Below are 24239 nucleotides of genomic sequence, written 5' to 3'. Positions count from 1 at the left end.
TAAAGACTTAGAACAAAATAAAAAAAAACTACTAGTAATACAATATATATTATATTAGAGATTTAGTAGGGAAACTCACTTTTTCATTTCAAAATATCCTTTCTTAACATCAATACAGCCTATATGCACCATTAAACAGTGGCCTTTTAAAAACTGAAACTCTTCAAATTGAATTTATTCAAATTAATATTAAATTTTATTACTCTTAGTCACTTAATCCAGAAAAGTTATATTCAAAATAAAACACTGTTAAAGCTTCATCTTTTCAACTTTGAATATTATCTAATGTTTTTTGGTTTTGTTTTAGTACTAGAACCCAGGGGCATTCAACCTCTGAGCCAAGCCCCCAGCCCTTTTAAAATGGAGTCTTGCTAGGTTGCTGAGTTTTGCTAAATTGCTGAATCTACCCTCGAACTTAAAATCTTCCTGTCTCAGTCTCCTTAGTAGTGTGATTACAGGTATGTCCCAATGTTCCTGGAATATCTAACTTTAAAAGAAGATACACTTAAATTTCTAAGGAAAGCTAAAAAAAATCCTCTCTGCTTTTCTCACATATAACAAGAAAATCAAGAGCAAAAAAAACATTTTTACTTTCATATTAAAAATGAAGATACTTTGATATAATTAAGGTAATTTTAATCATAACATGTATTTTTTGTGTGGTTCTGGGGATTGAACCTAGGGACATTCTACTTCCAAGCTACATCCCCCCAGCCAATTCTTTTCTTTTGAAACAGAGCCCCACTCAGTTGCAGAGGGCCTCACTAAGTAGCTGAGACTGGCCGTGAACCCAGATCCTCCTATCTCAGACTCCTAAGTACTAGGATTACAACAGTGAGCTAGCAAACTCAGCTATACTTTATGTATTTTATGACTGATAAACTTACTTCTTTCTCTGGAATAAAGGCACTTGGTCCTCTTGTCAAGGGCTGAGATACTCTTATTCTTTTATCCTGTTTTTAAAAGAAAAGTTTAAAGTATTAATATGGACTTTGAAGAAAAGTTAAATCAATGCACTTTTTTGCTAAGGTACTAAAATAAATATAATAAATAGGTAAGTAAATTACATAAAACCAGAATAAGTTTTGGTCAAAGAAAACCTGGAAGGCTACTGTGTGGACGAAAGAATGGAATGAACCCTACCACAGAGATGGGCACATGGTAAGGCTTCTCGAAATGTCACTTCCCTGGGTTGTGTTCTACATCACCATGTATTTTTAGCCCATATTTGCCATGATTGAAAAGCATTTACCTGTATAATAAAGTCATATCTGATAGTATGCTAGTATATTAGCACACTGTTATGCATTAATATGAAAGCTAAAGGGCAGGTTGAACTAAAAAAGGGTGACATGCAAATTCCCAAAGCAATTACCCAAATAAAACAGCAATAAGCATATGAATGTACATTTATGTAAAAATACAATGCACCAATAAAAAAATTTTAAAAACTCTAAGAAAAATGTAAAACTTGGAGGCAGAGAGTAACTGTATGTAAGAAATAAAGAACACAGTAATTCTTATGTGCCACTGCTAGTCTATTAACTAGTAGATTGCCAAATGGTATGCCTGAGTGTTCATTTTTGCTAAGTTGAAAAATGTTTTGTTACATCTTTAAACCTGAAAATATTCTAGCCAGGTGTGGTGGTTCACACTTGTAATTCCAATACTTGGGAGGCTAAGATAGGAGGATGGCAGGTTTGTGTTCAGCCTTAGCTATTTAGTGAGGCCCTCTGCAACTTAGGATCATGGTTCGTGGACATCCTCAGCTACTTAGTGAGGCCCTCTGCAACTCAGTGAGACCCTGTATCAAAATAAAGAATAAAAAATAGGTTGTGGTTGTAGCTCAGAGGTAGAATGGGTTCCATCCCCAGTACCACACACACACAAAAAGAAAGAATAAAAAATAGGGCTGGGAGTTTTGCCCCTCAGTACTGTAAAAGAAAAAAGAAAATATGCTGATGTCTTCATTTAAGCACTATTATAAGCTATGGAAATCCTAGTCAGAGGATAGCTTCCTTCTCCTTACGCGTGTTCAGGAGCAGGGACAGTCAGAGGAAGGCTCTGACACTTTGAATTCCTTCTTAGGCAGAAGGTTATGGGGGAAATGGGCACTTAATTTTCTGTAATAAAAGTAATATTCCAAGCTTCTGAAAAAGAAGTCCTTCAAAGCCATGACATATGGACTATGCCATAATATATAAAGGTTGCAAAGCTTGAGTGGGAAGATTTGAGGAATATGAAGCACATGTCTATTGGAAAAGTCTTTATTACACTATAGGTGCCACCAAATCCCCCTGAGGAAACTACTGAGCTGAGGAAGTAACTCAGGTGCTTTCTTAATTTGAAAAGTACAGTATATCTTACACGACCCTGTCTCCTGGGTACAGGCTACTAGACCAAGACTCCAACCAGTAAAAACAGCTGATGTTGGCATCTTGATGCCAAAGATCTGCCCTAATAGAGTTCGGAAGAGCTAGGGGGACAGGAAGATTCTCTCAGGATGATGCACTGTTGTGTGAAAGTAGTGCCATCTTACAGAAGAGAAACAAAATGCTCTCAGAAGCAGAGGTGGAGAGGAGAGAGTGAAAAGCACCAGGCAGGTGTCCACAGAGTCACCAAGAGTCTCTATGGATTCCTGGAAAATAAAGCTGAATCATGGTCATTTATATTTACTCACTCTCTCTCCCTCTGCCTGTGAAGTAGGTAACATGAGTCTTTTCTTGTTCCTAACAAATCAAAGAGCCTACCAAACACAAAATAGTTATTTAAATCCCTTAAGTCCCTTACTTCATTAGGAAGCAGTTATGAAACAAATTGACAAAAGCAGGCAGTCAGGCATTCAACAATGATCTTTTGAGAGCCTAATCAGATAATGTAATAGATTTGAGGATACAGCCAGGAAAACAGACAGGGGCCTAACCCTCATGAGCTTAGCAGTCACTCTTTGTCATTTTTTAGGGTTCTGTTGAAGATATTGCATAATCAATCCTTAAACTGTTTATGTTTCAGAAAGAATGAGGCATCTAAACAATATAAAGTGATTACAAATAATCTTAATTTACAGGTCAGGTATACTAGAGGGCGTATGTAAATTCTGGATTGAATCAGAATTTCTGATGTCGGTATTTCTTGTCTGCATCAACCATAATCTAGATTTACCCAGAAAAATAATTTAAAAGAGGATAACAGACTTCTTTGTTTTGCTTCCTTCTATAACTTATAAAATATAAGATTGCAAACATTCACTGTATAATTTAATCAACAAGTATGTGGAAAGCAATTTTCTGGAACCACTGTTAATTTTGAATGACCAAAGCATGAGAGAAACTGATTGTGAGGGGGAAAATCATAAATTTGAGGAGAAAAATGTCAATAGGGGCCAAGTTCACACTTCATTCATTTCGGATGAACTTTTTTGAATTCTCTAGGCCTGTGTTGCCCAATTACAGCCATGAGCCATGTGTGACTGCATTAAAATTAAGAACACAGTTTCTCAGGCACACTAGTCACACCTTGGTGTTCAACTTGTGCTGATCACTGCCACACAGGACAGTGCTGACCACTCCATCTGCCTCTGCAGGGAGCTCTGCTGGACAGTGCTGCACTGGGCTCTTCCTTTGAGTTTTCTTTCTCTTTTTTTAAAATCACATCTTCAGGAAATTTTATGCTTTTTGAAATTGTAAACTCTACTGAGTTATTAGCTTGATAGTTACACCCACTCAATCCCAGAACCAAGCATTTTACTGTAATTGCAGAAATGCTCTCCACTGAATAAAAAAAAGAACTCTGATATAACCAAATTGTGGAGGAGGGTTGGATAATTAACAGAGTTGTAAGGATCTTTGTCTCATTATGGTCTCCAGAAAAATATTAAGGACTCTTTCTTGATATTTTCTCAAAAACACATGAGATCTACCCTCTTAACAAATGAGTGTACGATACAGTATTGTCAACTATAAGCACGATTACTATATAGCAGATCTTTAAGGATTCCTCATCTTGTATAACTGAAACTCTAAACCCATTTAACAGTATTTCCCATTTCCCTTACCTCAGTCTCTGGGCACCTCCATTCTATGCTTTTTTATTTTTTATGCAAGCATACTCTTCAAATTATAGCTGAGATTCTCCAGCCTTCACGTCACCTTGCACAGCTCAGATCTACTTCTCTGTGTAACACTACCCTTGCTCAACTTCCACAGTGACTACCAATCAGTCACCTCTTGGATTTCAGTAAGTGGACTTTTCCTAAAGCTCCCTGCATTTCTTTTCTTATAAATACCCATTCTCTCAAGTGAGCATTCTCTTCCATGGCTTTCATCTTTACACAAAATTCTATGGAAATTTGTGACAGTTTCCATATTGGAAGAAAACAGCAGACCAAGTAAGGGCTTGAAATATGGAAATGGTCAAGTAATGTGACTCCTGAATTTTTTTATATTTAGCTATGAGTTAATTCTTCTCTGCTCATGAGTCTAGCTTCGGGGCATTTTGTCACATTATCTGAAAGCAATATTAGCACCTTAAAATCACGTGTTTAAACTAATCTTTCACTCCAAACTAGCTGTTTTTCTTCCTTTTCTTTCTAGGTTATAATATCAGCCCATTCAGAAGCAACCTTGGTTCAGACTCACTGGGGTATCTTTGACTCTATTCTACATGCCCACATCCAGTTGACAAATCCTGCCATTGCCTTTCCCCAACTAAATCTTTTAAGTTATCCTTCCTCAGCCTCTTCTCTATGTAAGAGTTTCTCTCACACTAAGAAGTATTTTCCCCTCACAAATGGAAATGTCAATTCTATGCCATAGCTTTTCCTTTGTTGAGAAGAACACATAAAAATGTAAAAAAACATGTGAAGCACAGTACAAAATAAGGTGCCTTTTATGTCCTTTCATCCATTGTAAAATATATATACATAAAAAACTAAAACAAAAAAATATAAAAAACCATACCAGGACAGCTATAGTTCCTCATCAGATGCTGTATATAAAATTTCAAGGGTTATTCTAGATTGAATATGAAAACATCTGCAGCCACACTAATCTTGAGGGGAAAATGTCATATTAAGTAGCTAAGATAAAGCTTAATAACCTTGGGAATAAAAGACTTTGATCATAGTAGTGAATTTTACATGATTGCCTTTATTTTTCACATAATAGCTTTTATTTATTTTTATAATAATGAATGTCATGTTGACAGTGACATACATGAACTTGATTTAGTTTCTGTGAAAAACAGAACCAATGAAGAAGCCCTGAGTTTCTTTGGCTACACTGTCCACTATACCAATCAGTAGCCACATGTAGCTATTTAAGTTGATTAACATTAAGTGAAAAAATTAGAGCCTCAACTTCACTAACCACGTCTGGTGTTACATGCCACATGTGTCACATGTTAAATATCTGTATGTCTTTCTAGTGGATACCAAGAAAGACAATGCATATCTAGGCTATTTTGATTATAGGCAAAGGTCTAGGGCTGCTTTATAGCATTTTCAGCCACTGGGATAGAGGAAATAATGGCTACAATTCAGAAATGAACATAGGCATGATAAATATGTATTAAGTTACCTTCACGGAAATAAAAAAAAAAACTGATGGTAAAACTGGAACAAGAACAATTAAACCAACAAATCACAATAGTAGAAAGGTTGGAAGATACAATTCTTCAGGCTTAATTTGAATGCTACATTGAAATTGCTAGGTTAAAAAAAAAGAAGAAAGGAAATTACCTATAATACTAACTCCTGTGTAAAAAAATAAAAATGAATATAAAAGTATTTAAGAAATTTTAGAGTTGGCGATATATAGCTCAGTGGTAGAGTACTTGCCAAGCATGTGTGAGGACAGCCTCAGCAAGTAGCGAAAACTCTCATCAACCTTGCAAGACCCTTGCTAGATAAGAAATAAAATAAGAAATAAGAAATAAAACTGGGCTGCAGGTATAGCTTGAAGATAGAATGGTTCTAGGTTCAATCCCCAGTAGTAACACACACACACACACACACACACACAGAGTGGCAACTTCGTGATTTTTTTTCAAATACCTTAGACAAGTCATAATTTAACTACTTTTCCATCAAGTCTTATAATTTCACTAAAGAAAATTCTAGTTATAAAATAGAAACCTATATCTTTTTTTCCCCCTTTGGTACTGGGCCACCTTCGAGCCACACTCCCACCCCCACGTTTTATTTTGAAACAGCCTCACTAAGTTGCTGAGGCTGGCCTCCAACTTGTGATACTCCTGTCTTAGCCTTCCAGGTACTGAGATTACAAGCGTTCACCACCACACCTGGCAGAACCCATTCTTTCCATGTGCCAGTTCTATATGTTCTAAGAGATTACTTTAGGAGGGTTGAGATCTCAACAATGCTACCATTAGGAAAGTTTCTTTTTTAGATATAGCTGAAAGAAGTTATACTTGAATTAATAAGTTGAGATTATGGCTATTAAGTAATTATCTGCTGGAAAACAAAACACTGAAAGGATAAAGTTGAATTATATTTAGAAAATTACTTATTTTGACACTTAACAGCTGAGCAATTTACTAGCTCACTTTATATAAATTAATCCCGATAGAAAATTAAGATACTTAGAAGTTAGGAACTCTTAAAATTATGAGTCTTTAGGAGTAATCAGCAAATTACTTGCCCCTAAAAGGCTGACTGCTAGTGAGAATTAATTGCTGCACTTTAAGCTACTAAATGCTTTAAAAGAAATTATTGAATTCAATTTTCACTTATCTTTTCTTCAGTTTATTTCATTAGAAAATGAAAAAGGAAAAATTGTGCATTTCTGCCCATTAAAATGTGAAAGCTACTTATGACTTTATCTCCACAGGAGAGAATTTTAATATTAAAATGTGTAATCAGTTTTACATAGAGACATTTAAAGAAGAGACTTTTTTAAAAGCCATCTGTTTAACATACAAAAAAATCTGGCAAACTGAACTCTGACTACACATAGCATACTAACCTCACAATTTTGAAAGATATTCTTAGAAGACAGTTTATTTAAAAGTGTCAACATTTTTAAACATACTATAGTGACAAAATGTCTTAAATATGAAATATATATCCCAAACCTAAATTTTATTTATTTATTTATTTACATATTTATTTATGGGGTAGTGGGGGGTGGAACCTAGGCATTTCTACCTCCGGGTTATACTCCCAAACCTATTTTATATTTTATTTGGAAACAGGGATTCACTAAGTTGCTGAGAGCCTCATTAAGTAGCTGAGGCTGGCTTTGAACCTGTGTGATCCTCCTGTCTCAGCCTCCCAAGTGCTGGGATAACAAGCATGCACTACCACGCCCAGCCCAAACGTAAATTTTAGATGTGGATGTCAGAAATCCAATTGTAATTGTCAACATAAATAGTAAATTTTGGTTGCTGACTTTCCTTTTATTATTTATGGATATCCCATTCTGGTAGAAACAATGCAAAAAGATAGGGATGAATAAGTAGAACTATGCTATGAAACCATGCCAATGCTATGTCTTTATTCCTGGGCAAATAGCTTTAAGTCATGCATCTTTTTGTAATAATTAATGGTACTGCATGTTTCAAAGTGAAAGGGAAAATGGAAAGGAATGCAAGAAAACTGCTATAAAAACTCCCTAACCCCAAATGAGCAAAGAGCAGATTTTAAATTAAATTGTAACACATTGGTAATTTTATAATAAACTCGGCTTTAAATGTCAGTTACTACCAAATGTCAATCACTACCCTAGAACATACAATTGTTCCCACCAACTCTAACATCTTTTTTAAAATTATGATTTCTCCCATGCTCGATTAAAACATGTATTGACATTTACCATATTTAAAAACTAAGATCCAAGGGCATCTGGAGAGAACAGGTCTGGACACTGGCAGTGGCACCAAGGGCAAGAATATTCCAGACCACATCAACTTCCCCTTGCACTTGGAGCTAGAGTGTTTTTTGGAGCCACTGAGCCCCAGGAGCCCGGTCAGGCACTACAGTGTGTCACAAGTTCACTGACACCTTAATGAGCACTTTCAATTCCCCATCATACTAGGAATCCCATGTCAGTGCCAGAGCCAGAACCTTCAGAAGCTTTTAAGTTAGCTATTAAAACCAAACTATCAAGTCCTTCCTGCAACATCTCCATATGGGTAGAATTAGTTAAGAATCATAAAAATCCTATTAATAGCATAGAATTTAGTTTTTGTAACCATATAAACTGTGGCAGTTTGGATTTAAAATGCCACCCAGACCTCATGTGATGGCCAAGGGAGCCATGTTACTGGAGGTGGGTCCCTGGGGGTGTGGCTGGGTACAGCATGTGCCTAGCAGCCCAGCTGCAGCATCTGTTCTCTGACCTTTTGCTCTCTGCTCCCTGCTATTAAGCCCTGAGGACCTGTAGCTCTGGCTCCTGCTTGGAAACTGACATAACATGGAACAAAACCTCTGAAATCTCCAGATCTAAGAGCAAATAAACCCTCTTCCTCTAAGTTTTATGTGTCAGGTGTTTGGTTAACCTCAGCAAGAATGCTGACTGAAACACATACAGATTTTAAGTTTTAATTTGAAATTTCAAAACATTTCCACTCAAAAGCATTGTATTTATCAACTTTGGCTAGCAATTTCTTTACCTCCTCTTTCCCCTACTAAGCTAGTTACATACAGGCTGGGGCAAAAGTTTCTATTAGTTTGTATAGTTAGTATTGTGTATAGTAGATATTAACAGCAGTATCCTTAACAGTAGAAGCAGTTCAGTATTCAAAGATGAGTGGACCTTATTCCACGACTAAAAAGATTAAAATGTATGATGAATTAAAAACATATATCCATACAGAAAAGGCTAGCTAATAAATTTTCACTGTAGTATAATTGAGTTTCTAGATGATCTCTCCCTTGGCTAATAACAAAATTCCTTAAATATTATTCACTAAAAAAAGTGAACCTGTTCAAAGTTCAGTCAAGTTTTTATATTTATAAAATGATCTTCAGCTTGGAATGGTTCAACTTATATATTTTGACTTCATGATGGTAAAAAAAAGAAATATGCATTCAGTAGAAACATTTACCATACCTTAATGGTGAATATCTATACAACCATTGTTTTTTCCATCAGCACAGTACCCAGTAAACTACATGTGATATTCGGCACTTTGTTTTAAAATATAGGCTACGTGATAGATGATTTTGCTCAACTGTAGGCTCATGCAAGTGTTCTGAGCACATTAAAGCTAAGCTATGACACCTGGGAGATTAGGCATATTAAATGCATTTTCCATTTACATTATTTTCAACTTACAATGGGTTAATTGAAATGTGACCCAACTATAAGTCGAGAAGCTGAACACTGACTCTGGAGTAGCAAGTTTCTAAAGGCAAAAGAACCATATTAAGGTAGCACTTGTCCTGTACAACCAGAGTGTTACACACTGACAAAGGTGGAAAGATTAAAAATAAATACTGGGCTAGGGTAGTTTCTACACTATTAGCATTATACCACTATCTAACTGTTTAAACTAGAAATAAATCTGAAATCACATTCTTGTACTGTGTCATTCAACATATCTCCTTTTCCACTTTCTATAAAATGCCAGAGAGTAGCATTAGAAATGTAGTTTTCATATGGCAGGTATTTCTGTGCTCTGTGAACTTATGCATATTTGTGAAACAGTATTTCCTAAGGATCTTCCTTTCCTTATCTCTACTGAAATTCTATCCATTCTTTAAGTCTCATTTCAAAATACCACCTCTCTTGGCTTTCCTCTACTCTTGCCAACTCCCATGGTCTTCTATAAATTTAAACCTATTCTCCTTATGATTCAAAATGGCATTGTTTCTCTTATACATATTAACATATATTAGTATCACTTCTTTCAGTTCTGCTAAGCTCTCTCAAGAGCAAGATACAGCACCACAAAGTGAAAACAAAAGATTCTTAAAAATTTGTTAAACTGAATTAAGGAAACAGGAGTCTGGCTATAGACTCTTTCATTTCTTTTCTCTTCCTTGAACAGAATAAGAGAATTTTTCAAATTTAAGGAAGTTCTTTGTATTATTAGAAAAATCCATAAGTTAAACTACCAAATTAAACACATTATTAGACATCAATCTACTACCTCCCATGTACCCAATTGGGTTCCTATTTGTTTAATTTCTTATGTTGTTAAAGCAAATACCTACAATTTTCCATAATTTGTACTACCTTTTTAGAAATCAGTAAAGTATTACATGCTGTGACGCTAATCTTGGGCAACAAAGTGCCCTATACAAGCATTAAGTGCTTAGCACTTTTTTTTGAAAGATGTAGAGTTATAAAACATAATTAATATTTTGGGCTAAAGCCCAAGAAAATGAGAATTGTCTTTATACCTGAGAAAATGTAAGCCCATAATAACCAACCACCTGAATGCTTCCCTATTAATTAATTATATATATATATAGTACTTTTTATCACTAATTATAAGATTCAATCCCACAGAAATATTTAAAAGGAATTTACTTCTACACATTTTTTTAAAGTTTCTGTATTGTGTAATAAAGCCTCACCTTTAATCTGAGAAAGCTTTACCTATTAAAGTTATGTCCCAATTAGATTAAGAGAGATTAAAATTGGGAGTTAGAAAAAATAAAATTTCCATTAGAGACAATTACAGTTACGTAACATTTAATATTATTTCGTGGATGCTTGATAGCTACTAGTTTTCCTTTTTATTTATTTATTTTTTTTGAGAAACAAACAGAAGTATGCTGTGATTGTAGTTATATTGGTATGAGGGGAAAGTATAGTTTTAAATGAAGCCTCCTACCTTTAGCATCTAGCAGTTTGCCCATAAAAAACAAAACTAAAGAGCAATAGGTTATTCTAATCAAAAGCAGAATGACGAGAGATTTCAGGTCTTTCAAAATACAATGATAAAATACAGGTCACTTGCTCAACTTAGATAAATCATGGAAGACATGTTAAATGCATTTTATCCCTAGAGATTTACAAAACATATTACAATCATTTAGCCATTAAGTATTTCTAGTATTATAAGACCAATACTTTATATATTCAATAGTTAAGAACAATAAGAACTCATGTTCTTCATTTAAGTTGAGAAAATACCTTTTCACATAGTCTCCCAAGAATGTGACTGAGCAATTTAAAACATGACCACCAACTGCTGTGTGTATATGTCACTATCACTAAGAACTACATTATGATGTGAGATTACAAAGCACCAAGTATAAAAAAAAGTTTGATTTTTATACTGAATTATGTTGAACTTCAATTTATTTATTTATGTTTTTATTTTTTGGTGGTACTGGGGTTCCTGGAAACCCTTCTACTTCCGGGCTACACTCCCAGACATATTTTATATTTTTATTTGGAAACAAGGGCTCTTTAGCCAGCAAGGCTGGCTTCGAACCTGCGTGATCCTCCTGTCTCTGCCTCCCAAGCGTGGGGATTACAAGCGTGCGTCACCACACCCGGCTTGAACTTCAATTTTAACAAAACTTAAGAACATAAGCTTGAAAGAAATAACTTATTTTAATTTTTGACTGGAATAAAAAATAGATCTGACCTCTATACTGAATGCTCAAGGACTTCACCTTCACTCTACTTTGTCAATCACTAAGATTGTCCATTAATTTGTAAAAACTTAAAACTGATTGTAATCAGAATCGAAACCATAAATTGTTATGTTCATTAAAATACATAATTCACAAACTTTTTTCTTTTTTTTTTGGTGGTACTGGGGATGGAACCCAGGGGCCTTCTACCTCCAGGCTATACTCCCAGACCTATTTTTTTAATATATATTTTATTTGGAAACAGGGTCTCGCTAAATGCTGAGAGCCTCACTAAGTAGCTGAGGCTGGATTTGAATCTGCACAATCCTCCTGTCTCAGCCTCCCAAGTGTGGGGATTACAAGCGTGCACCACCACGCCCAGCTTGTTTTTTTTTTTCTTTCTTTTTTCTTCAGTACCAGGGATGGAACCGAAGGGGCATTGTACCTCTGAGCTACAACCCCAGTTTTATTATTTTTTTTTTGTCTTTTTATTTTTGTAACAGGGTCTCACTGAGTTGCAAAGGGCCTTGTGTAGCTGAGGCTGTCCGCGAACCATGGTCCTCCAGCCTCAGCCTCCAAATGCTGGGATTACAAGCATGTGCCACCATGCCTGGCTACAAACTTTTTAATATAAAACTTCCTTAAAATCTTAAAATTTATTGATCCCAAGGTTTTGTTTATGTGGGTTATATTTATCAATACTTATATTAGAAACTAAATCAAATATATGTTTTAAAATATAATTCACTGAAAAATAAAAAGAGATTAGATGTGTAAACTTACTGGTAGAGTAGATGCTTAATAGGCTCTGTGTTTAATCCCCAGAATAAAAAAAATCAATGGATTATTGATGGCTTAAAATTTCTTATTTCTGATTTTATTATTTTACACATTTATTGATGCATTATAATTTCACATCCTAATGTAGTTCACAGATAAATTTTTGAAACTATAATTTCAAACAGTGAGGAGAGTTTGTCTCAAGTTTGTGGAAATATCTGGCTTAAACAGACCTGTATCCTCATATCTGCTCCTGAAATATGTCTGTTGCTGTATGTCATGGTGATTTAAATGCATAAAACAACCCACTACCACAAAATAAGGAGCTGTAAAAGGTATATTGTAATAGTTTTTTTTCAGATAATTTTGAACATTCTTTAATACTACTCTAAAACAAAGGACCAGAGAAATACACTTTGAGAATCACTGGATGATGTAAGTGTATCCAATGCACTTCTTTTTTATTTTAATTATGTATCCTTATAAACTCAGCCACTGGCAAAAGTAATTGATACATTTAATAGTCAAAATAAGACAAAATACTAAGCAACCTTAAGGAACAATAAATTGTTTTTGCTTTTATAACTAGGTCTTAGATCTTATAGAGAAGTATTCATTTCTTATTTGTAAAACAAACATTAAATTAACTAAACAAACATGAATGATCAAGAAGACACTATTAAAAGAGCAACATGGGAAGGGAGCTGGCCCTATCATATAGTAAAACATTTCTATAATAAGAGTTGTGTTAGTGCATAAATAGACTCACAAACCAACAAAATCATCCCAATTATGACTCAAAATCCAGAAATGATAATAGTTCGACTAAATATACACAGATTCACAGTTCTAAAAACCCCATTTACATGACAATGTCTAATACCTAAATTATATAAACAGATCCTGAAAATCAAGAGGGAAAAAAACCCAAATAATACAATGGAAAAAATGAATGAAAATAGCAATTAGCATTAGAAATTAGTCATAAAAAGAGAAAAATACTGTACTTCATATATCAAGGTAGTAAAAATCTAACTTCATGTGTGAAGTTGTGAGACTTCAAAACCAAACAACCCCAAAGAACAGGAATTTCAAATGTTTAATACACACACACACACACAAAACATCCTTTGATTCGGCATCACACTTCTAAAAATTTATTCTGTCAATTTATTTATTTATTTACTTATTTATTTATTTTTGGTGGTACTGGGGTTCCTGGAAACCCTTCTACCTCTGGGATACACTCCCAGACCTATTTTTTTTAATATACTTTTTATTTGGAAACAGGGTTCCTTAAGCCAGCGCAATCCTCTTGTCTCCACCTCCCAAACGCGGGGATTACAAGAGTGCGCCACCACTCCCAGGCAATATTCTGTCAATTTAAAAAGCCATAAAAAAGGATGAGGGAGATTACATGTACCAAGATAGCTTGAACCTGAATTTAATCAAGCCTTACCTCAACTTTAAATTATTAGGAAATACCAGGTTAGAGGAATAAGTTAAATGTCAACATAAGGGAGAGTAGAAAAATTTTTATAAAACAGTCTATTAAACAACTGACCCAATGTTTTCAACCAGTTAAAGACATTGGGGAGGGGGACACTACTGTAAGAGAGATTTAAATATAACTACCAGGTGTAATGGTGGACTTAACTCAGGGAAAGTCAGTCCTAAAAACACATTAAACAATGGGGATAAACTAAATAGGATGAGGGTATTAGATGATCTCAAGCATTACTGCTGATTTTATTTGGTATCAAACTGGCATTGTAGTTATTCAAGAACACATCTTTATGTTTTAGAATATACATTAAAGTATGCAGTGGGAAAATGAAATGAACTTTGAGATTTAAATTGCTTTCAGCCACAATTACAACAAAGGATTGAAGAAGGTGGCAGGTCTAGTCAATATTGAATTTGGAGATGAGTTATTACACTATTCTTTCTGCTTTTGTGTAGCTTGGAATTATTCAAGATAATTTTTAAAGATACCTAAAGCCTAGTGTGGTGGTACACATCTGAATTCCATTTCTTGGGAACTAAAACAGGAAGATCACAGATTCAAGAACAGCCTCAGCAATTTAGTGAGATTCTCAGCAATTTAGCAAGACCCTGTTTCAAAATAAAAACTAAGATAGGGCTGGGTGTAGCTCTCAGGTAGAATGCTCCTGATTCAATTCCTAGCGCGCGCACACACACACACACACACACACACACACACACACACACACTCTTAAATGGCAATATTTAAAGTTTTTGGAAATTAAAATACAATTTTTAAAATACAATTTAAAGAACAAATGTAATGAATAAACCTTACTACTAAGATTGAAATTAAATATTTTAACATTTATCAATAAGAACTATTAATTCATTCAACATTCTTTTTTTTTTTTTTTTTTTTTTGCGGGTCTTGGGGTGGAACCCAGGGGCATTTGACCTCCGAGCTATACCCCCTGCCCTATTTTTTATTCTTTATTTTGAAACCAGGTCCCACTGAGTTGCAGAGGGCCTCACTAGGTAGCTGAGGCTGTCCACGAACCACAATCCTCCGGTCTCAGCCTCCCAAATGCTGGGATTACAAGCGTGCACCACCATGCCCCGCAACAGATTCTTTTAAAAACTCTGTTATGGAGTGAATATTTGCCCCCCCCCCATTTGAACAATGAAAGCCTAACTTCCAACAAGATGGTATTAGGAGGTGGAGGGCCTTAAAAAGATGACCTGCCATAAGGTTGGAGCCCTAGTGGGACCAGGGACCTCCTGGACCCCTTCCTTAGATGTTGAGGATACAATGAAAAGGCAGTTCTCTACAATGAACCAGGAAACCAGCCCTGGTCAGACACCAAATTTGCTAGCATGTTGATCTAGGACTTCTCAGCCACCAGAACTTTGAGAAATAAACACTTGTTTTTTTAGTCACCCAATCTTTGAAGTTTCTTGTAGTATCCTGAGTAGACTAAAATAAGCTCATTTCCTTGATGACCTTAAGCTAAGTTCTAGAAGTGCAAAGATGAACAAAGCATAAATGCTGATCTCCAGGAAACATTGGATGAGTAAATACGGATGCACAATTACATGTTAGGAGCTATAATAGGCAGGACCAGAATAGGAGTAATTTTGCCTACAAGATTATGGATCCAAAATCCTTCCAGATAAGATAAATCTGTAGGATAGAGTATAAACTTGTCAGTCTACCTAGAAAGAGAGTTCTTAGGTCTATGTGAACAGAACATATCAGGCAAAAGGAATACAAAATACAAAGGCATAACATACTTTGAGATGTATATATTATTTTATGATTCCTGAAGCTTTCTCATGGAATAAGAATAGAAGCATAGGTATAAGTTATATCATAAATGTCATATTAAAGGGTTTTCATGCCACTGAACAATAGCAAAATACTTGTATGTCTTTGAAGGAAATATTAATACCTGTTAGAAAATGGACTGGGATGGGGGAGGCTGGAAGAAATAAGACTCATGAGTAGGCTACTGTAGTTATCTAGGAAAGGGAAGACCTGGATTACCTAAGAAGTGTAGATTTAAGAAAATAAATACATTGATAGCAACTTAGGAGACAATAGAACTGAGTGACTACCTGAAAATGAAGGTACTAAAGTAGTGAGAGAACTTAGGATGCCTGGCAGAATTCTGAACTGGATGACTAAATGGATAGATACATGCTTATGAGGAAGAAATGTAAATGGAGATGAATTTCAAAGCTATCAAAGTACTGGTAAAAGTCAAGTGTTTAATAAATTTGCATTTAAAGGCCTAGGTTTCTACTACATTTAAAAGTCTCTTAACATTTCATAACAACTTCACATTGATTTATCTTGCTACTTGTTCATAAAGTTTTTTTTCATAAGGTTTTTTTCAATGACTTTAGTGTGCTTTCCATTTCTAGCACTTATCATCCCAGGTCAGCCTATCATTTTATTCCTAACTATGGGGATGGGGGCAGAAAGCACAGTAGAAAGAAGGTAGTATCTCCACATTTGGGCCCTTTCCAGCTTTTGCTTCCCAAAATGTTCCCTATATGAACACACTTCAGATACTAAGGTCTGCTGCTGACTCTCTAACATACATTCCTCTGCATTCCTGTGTCTTAGATCTTTTGCTTTTTTTTTTTTTTTTTTTTTGATGGTGGTATTGGGGATTCAACCCAGGGGCATTCTGCCTCTGAGATACACCCCAAGCAAAAGATATGTATATATGTATGTATGTACGTATATTTACTTGGACCTACAGAATGCTACATCCCTTCTTCATACTATACATTTCTAACTGATCACATGAAGCCCAACTCAGTTCCTACATCCTTTACACTGAGTCATTCAAACACACAGTGAGCTTTTCCCTCTTGTGGGTTTCCATTTATATGACACCGACTATCATTTTGTAATCAAATGAACATTCCATCTTAATGACTAATTCACCTCAAGTACTTAATAAATATTGATTGATACATGCTATTTCTGTATATTATTGGTTTTATTACACATTTAATGATATTGATAACTATTTTTGGGTAATTATCTTAAAAATTGTTTTGGTATCCTAAACTCATGTCACTTCTAAAACATATTTGCACACACACATGCACCTTGTGAACAGAATTCTTTTATGACATCTAAATATTTTGAATTCCTGTTTTGACAACAAAGTTCTCAAAAGTATATAGGTTTTAACTGAGTGAACTGTAATTATGCTACAATTAAGACGTGAAAGTACTAAAAAAATTATCCCAATATCTCCCAGGTTAAAGAATCTTTAATACAAAGGTTTAAACTGTCCTTATTTTAAAAAAGTTAATCTGACAAAGTTCATAGGAAGAGCGAAAGGAACAAAAAATTCCAAACTTAGAAAATATACTTTAATTATATGGTTAATTATAAATAATATTCTATATCTCAATGTTGTATACTTATAATGTATCAATAAAGTATAAAAGTAATATTCTATAAATAAATACTTGTCTTCTTTACATCAGAGTTTTGGTCACAGTTTAAAAAATAAACACAAAAGCAGCACTGGTTTGGGCAGCTTATAACTACATTTGCATTATTTGAAAAACAAAGTCACACACACACACAAATCTAATTTTAAGACAGGTATCATGGAGCATGCCTGTAATGAAAAGATATGGAGACTAAACTTGGTTTAGGGAAATTATTTGGCTCACAGTTGTCTCTTAATTCAGTATCATCCTCAACAAATTACCTCAGACTTTAAAAAATTTTAAAAATGGAAAGAAGCCCCTTACGAAGCATTTGTTTATAAAATAAGTGGTTATAAAAACTCTAAAATATTACCTATTACTATATGTGTGTATATATATATATATATGTGTGTGTGTGTGTGTATATATATATATATATATATATATATATATATATTTTTTTTTTTTTTTTTTTTTTTTTTTTTGGTGGTGGTGGTACTGGGATTCCTGGAAGCCCTTCTACCTCTGGGCTATGCTCCCAGACCTATTTTTTTTTAAATATATTTTTATTTGGAAACAGGGTCTCTTAAGCCAGCACAGCTGGCTTCGAAACTGCGCGATCCTCCTGTCTCCGCCTCCCAAGCACGGGGATTACAAGCGTGCGCCACCACGCCCGGCTACATTATATTTCTTAATCTTCAAATATTAATATTTAGATTTAAAAGTATTAAAAACAGAGGAAGTCATCAAAAGCCATATCTTTTTCTCTTGAAAATAAGAGCAACTGTGTTATACTTAACTTTTTTTCACACGGTAATGATTTGGATGACTTCATGCTCTCACAATTGTTGATGATAAATAATAATCTATGTGTATATATAAAAATCCAAAAGAATATATTTTCTACTTTTACTTCTTTATAGTTATTGAAAAAACATCTTTCTCTTCAACCACATGGTAAGTCCTCTAAAACCTAGGTCAGATTCTAGATGCCTTTTCTTCAAAAAACATAAAAGGTACATGTGAGTTGACGAACTTCCTAAAATTAAATTTTTATTTAAAAAACCATCTTTTTCTATTTTCAGAAATGAATAACATTTCTAGATTAGCATGTAATGTTCAAGTTACATATTTGATGAGTTCCTAAAATTTATAAAATAAGTCCTCTTCTCTACCATACCCTATTAAAGTATAACAATATAATTGCTATCTTTTGAATTAAAATGAAGAAGAAACACTAATTTTCTGATTAAATATTAATATGTACATCAGTTCTCAAAAAGAAATCTTAGCACAATTGATATGACAACATAAAGAAATAGGCTGTGGGGAGAGCCACAAAACTTCATTGACTTCCCAGTTATATACCTCACTGTCTACACCTGAGTGCCCATTAGCCACACATACACACATTGTTATTTCCTTGATGATTTACCCACAGTACTATGGGTATCTGTTAAACCAATGAGCATTTTTTTTTACCTTAATGCATTTTTAAGTTATCAGCTCACTTGAATTTGTTCTCTGTACCATTCTTCACTTAAATTATTTGTTCTATTATTTCAGAACAGTAAGGTATTTTTAAAATTAAAAATCATGTTTAATGTTAATCTCCCTCCTCCCAAAAAAATTCAGCAGAGAGTACATTGATCATGGCATGGTGGCACATACCTGTAATCCCAGACCTTGGGTGGATGAGACAGGAGGATTGCAGGTTTGAGACCAGCCTCAGCAACATAATGAGACTTCTTTGCAACCCAGTGAGATCCTGTTTCAAAAAACAAAACAAAACAAAATCCAACAAGCAAGCAAACAAACAACAACAAAGAATAGATGGCAAAAATAATCTCCTGTAGTCCTGCCACTCAGACATTAAAACTGTTAATTTTGGATTCTATCCTTTTCTCTCTATCTTGGTAGAAATGAAAACGAAAAACTTCATATACTTTAAACAAGTAGATCCCCAATACAAAAAAATAAATAAGGGAAAAAGACAAAGAAAGACTGGTCTTACTTTCTAGCCTCCTATCTACAGCACCCTCACTGGCTTTTATTGACAGAAAGATGCCCCAGCAACTAGAATCAAAAGGAAACCAAGGAGGCAGATTGCCAGTGGAATCTTTTAAATATGATAGGTGATCTGTAAACTTCAAATTGGAGGAATCCAAAAAAACAAAAAAGCATAACTTGTCAAATTTTTTAATCTTATTTATCCTAGTTTTCTAAAGATAATTCTTTTTAAATAAAAATGCCCACAATTTAGCAATTTAGTATTTTTACTTTTTTTTTTTTTTTTTTGGTACTGGGGATGGAATCCTTCTAACTCTGGGCTACACTCCCAGACCTATTTTATATTTTTTAATTTGGAAAAAGGGTCTCTTATGCCAGAGAGGTTGACTTCGAACCTGTGCAATCCTCCTGTCTCAGATTCCCAAGCGCGGGGATTACAAGTGTGCACTACCACGCCCGGGGTATTTTTATTTTTAAAGAAATAAAAATATAACCAGAACTAGGCAACTCTTTTTTCTACTTACATCTTAAGTTTCCAAAGCATTCTATCAATCTGAAGATAATTATTGATCATTAATTGAGATGAAATTGTATAGCATTTCAAAATGCTCAAAGTGCTATGTTTAAAAAAGATATGTTCTAGCCAGGCGTGGTGATGCACACTTGTAATCCCAGCATTTGGGAGGCTGAGACTGGAGGATGCGGTTCACGGACAACCTCAGCTACTTAGGCCCTCGCAACTCAGTGAGACTTGGTTTCAAAATAAAGAATAAAAAATTGGGCAGAGGTTGTAGCTCGGAGGTCAAATGCCTCTGGGTTCCATCCCAGATCCGCAAAAAAATAAAAATAAAAATAAAAATAAAAAATAAAAATAAAAAAGATATGTTCTGCTAGTTTAATTAGTCATGCAATAACTGACAGGAAATATTCTCATACCTTGCTTGTGCCACACTGCTATTTTAGACCATGAAAATGCTTTTTTTAAAATTTCCCTTTTTATGAGACTCAAAGTCAAAAGCTGACTGTCCATTGCCATGGAGACAGTTCTATTTAAGGTGCCGTATTAGTCCTTTTTTCACAGATGATAGAAAAATGGTCAATAGAAAAGCTTCTCTCCATGGTTTAGAATTAAGTAACTGCATGTGCTTCTGAGTTAGCCAGTACATAAGAGAATTTGGAAGTAGGGTGGGGCAATTTATTAGAGCTCATTATGTTTTCAGAGTAAGACTGATACAGGCTACATTTTAATATTAAACTGGAGGCAATATTCAGGAAACAGCCATTACCTCAAAATTAGATGCAATCAAAGAACAAAATTATAGTTACTGTCCTAGATAGCACTCTAACTGAAACAATCTTTGTTTCTCAAAAAGCAATCTTCTATTTATTTAGGGATTATATATATTTATATATGTGTGTGTGTGTGCATGTGCATGTTATTAGGTTTGTTTTAATTTGTGGATTTTCTGATGTGACTTTGATACACCATTTATAACTGAAAAGTAAGCTCCATAGAATATTCATGATTTAGAAGCACATTTAATCTTGTCTATGCAGTAAAAAAAATGCACCAACCCTAAATCTATCTTCAGGACAAATGTTATAATTTCTCCATTGATTTAAGAAAAAAAGTCCTTTTTTTCCAAGAAAGCTTAAAATATCAGTCTTCCTTGAAATGAAAATAAACTAAGAAAGACCCAGCAGAGTCTACCAATGTTAGCACTATAACACTTATTTTTATGTAAGTGAGCAATTTTAAGAGATGTTTTTACTTGATTTCAGTCATAAACAAGTTTCCAAACCATTTTCTTTCCTTTAGCTAAATTTTCAAATCTAGGAACACTAATATATTTTCCTAAAGGTGTGAGCATATTGTGCTGTAATTCCTGAATCTGTAACTATACTTTTAATGAGCAGAAAGAATTTTCCTGAATCTATAGCTGGTACTGCCATTAGTCTCTATAAAGAGTAGGTGTTTTAACCGGGCGTGGTGGCGCACGCTTGTAATCCCCGCGCTTGGGAGGCTGAGACAGGAGGATCGCGCAGGTTTGAAGCCAGCTGCGCGTGCTGGCTTAGGAGACCCTGTTTCCAAATAAAAATATAAAATAGGTCTGGGAGTGTAGCCCGGAGGTAAAAGGGCTTTCAGGAACCCCAGTACCACCAAAAAAAAAAAAAAAAAAAAAGGGTAAGTTTTTTTTTTTGGCCGGGCCTTGTGGTGCACACTTGTAATCCTAGTACTTGGTAGGCTGAGATAGGAGGATCTGGGTTCGCTGACAGCCTCAGCTACTTAGCGAGGCGCTTTGCAATTAGTGAAACCCTGTTTCAAAATTAAAAATAAACAATTGGGCTGGGGGTGTAGCTCAGAGGTAGAATACCCCTGGGTTCAATCCCCAGTACCCCCCCACACACAGAGTAGGGTTTTTAAACTGAATAATTTGAAACTATTTCATTTTTTACTATATTTTTCAAACAGCTGGTAATCTGTGTGGAAAATAAATGGTTGTAAATAGTTCCCATTTGTTGAAGCACTTGGTTATTAATCCTAGATCAGTAGTTCTGAGTATATCAGAAGCACATGAAAGACCAGGCCAGGTCTCACTCCCAATTTTTATTTTATTTATTTCTGTGGTATAGGAAATTGAACCCAGGGATGTTCTACCTCTGAGTCACACTCCAAGCCCTATTTTATTTTTTGTTTTAAAACAGGATTTCGCCGGGCGTGGTGGCACACACTTGTAATCCCCATGCTTAGGAGGCGGTGACAGGAGGATCCTGTTTCCAAATTTAAAAACCCTTCTACTTCCGGGCTACACCCGGAAGTAGAAGGGTTTCCAGGAACCCCAGTACCACAAACAAACAAACAAACAAACAAACAAACCAAACCAACAAACAAAAAAAACCAACAGGATTTCGCTAGGTTGCTGAGAGTCTCACTATGTTGCCAAGGCTTTCCTCAAACCTACGATCCTTCTGTCTCAGCCTCCCAAGTACTGGGATTACACGCAAGCAAGCAACACCACGGCTGGCAAAATTTTTGATTCAGTAGATCAGGGGTGGTGCCCAAAAGCCCAACAAACTATCAAGTGTGGCTGATACTACTGGTTCCAGAAACACTCCACAATTATAGTCCTATATGAGTTTATTAGCCTACAGTATTGTTATTATTCTTTGTTAAAAAATACTCCAATCTCTCCAAATGAACTATTTAAAATAAAACAAAAGTTTTATTTGGGGTGGAGGGAAGAACATCATTTCAGTCACCTACAAATTGATACCCAATGGTTGGATAACTGCAGTGAGTTACAATGACATTCAGGGAAATAAACTCCTGGTCAGCAGTAAATGGGTGTGGTCCCCTATCTATGAATTCAAATGAAGTTGAGAAACAAGTATCTACTGTAAAATAGTGAAGAGGAACTTAGCAACTGTATACATTTTTCTTAGAAGTAACTTAAGGCAGCTATGCATTACGTATGTTTTAGAAAAGGTATGCATCAAGTTTCTATGTGCCTGATCTAGCTTTTCTACTGACTGGCATCTTCTTTTCAGAAACTATCTTGAATTGATTGATCTACAACAAATAGTACATTGTATTTTAATTTTCAAGTGCTCTACAGCTTCTGCCAGTTTATTGTCCATAAACACTAAAATGCTTTAAAATGACTATAAAGGTAGAATAAAAGAGAATGGCCTATTTAATAATCATGCATTCCTCTCTTGTGGTTATGCAAGATACTTAAGAGTGAATTCGTGCTAAGTTAGTGCTCTACCACTGAGTGACAGATCCAATCCTTTTTTATTTTGAGAGTAGATCTTGTTAAGTTACCCAAGCTAACCTCATATTTGCAATCCTCCTGCATTCTCCTGAGCATGTGCCACTATGCCTGGTTTCTTGTCTCTTTTTGGTTATGTAATAAACACCTGTCACTGAAAAAGTGATGGACAAGTTAGGAGTTACAAGGCAAATGATTTCATTTTTATGACTTCAGAGTATTTTTTATGAATGGCAACAGAGTTGTTTCTTAAATGCAAAAATTACTAAATGTGCACTGCTATAATTCATTCACATTTTAGTAGTAGCAATCTAAAATGATAGATGAAACACCCTGTAGCACATCATGACAGTATCCCAGTTAGTTACTTGGATTTTTTTTTAATCCAATTGAGCCAGGTGTGGTGGTACAAACCTGAAGTCCTGGTACTTGGGAGGCTGAGACAGAAGGTTTGAAGAATCAAGGCCTGCCTCAGCAACTTAGCAAGACCTTGTTTTAAAATAAAAATTAAGGCTGGGGTCATAGCTCAGAGATATAAGACCCCTGTGGGATTAAACACAGGGGTCTTATATCTTAAACACAGTACTGTAAAAAATAAAATAAATCTGTACTCTGCTCCTGGCAACAGCTCCCAAAACAAACAAAAAACAATCCAAGTGTTTTATAAATAGCCAGTTAAATGAAGTTATCATTCAGTTACTCATTAATTATCAATTATTTCCATTTTCCTTAGAAAAGGAGAGTTACTGAGTTAGTGATTATTTCATAAGATAAAGAAAAATAAAAAGATTTCTCATATCAATACATGGGTTACACGCATTTAATTCTTCCATACGTAGTCATATCAAGAACTGGTCAAAACTCCCTACTAGATCAAATTGGGGATCAAACCCAGGAGTACTCCAGTACTATTTTCCATTGTGATAAATATGTTCTCTATAATACCTCTAATAAAAATAATTAGTAAAGAAAGTATTATAAAACCACATAGATACTAGTAAATAATTAGTAAATGAGGCAGGAAAACACATAATGGTCATGTGTTTACTTTAAAAGTTCAAACTCAGCCAGGCATGGTGGAGTTTCCCAGCATTTGGGAGACTGAGACAGGAGGATCCAGTTTACAGACAGCCTCAGCTACTTAGTGAGGCCCTTTCCAACTCAGTGAGACCCTA

The 24239-nt window shown here is 34.9% G+C and overlaps 1 protein-coding gene across 1 annotated transcript in view; it reads right to left on the bottom strand.

Moving 5' to 3' along the window:
- SESN3 (sestrin 3) overlaps positions 1–24239 on the bottom strand; it is a gene marked incomplete at both ends in the record, with an annotated part of 69264 nt that overhangs the window by 22557 nt on the left and 22468 nt on the right. Inside the window, one exon of the mRNA XM_080700527.1 lies at positions 888–953. Coding sequence (XP_080556653.1) covers positions 888–953 — 66 coding nt within the window. The remainder of the gene's footprint in view (positions 1–887; positions 954–24239) is intronic.

This window comes from Muscardinus avellanarius (genome assembly GCF_963383645.1).
Source record: "Muscardinus avellanarius genome assembly, chromosome: 1".
NCBI classification, from domain to species: domain Eukaryota; kingdom Metazoa; phylum Chordata; class Mammalia; order Rodentia; family Gliridae; genus Muscardinus; species Muscardinus avellanarius.
Note: the sequence above shows the minus strand (reverse complement) of the source record. Positions and strands in the feature narration are given on the sequence as shown.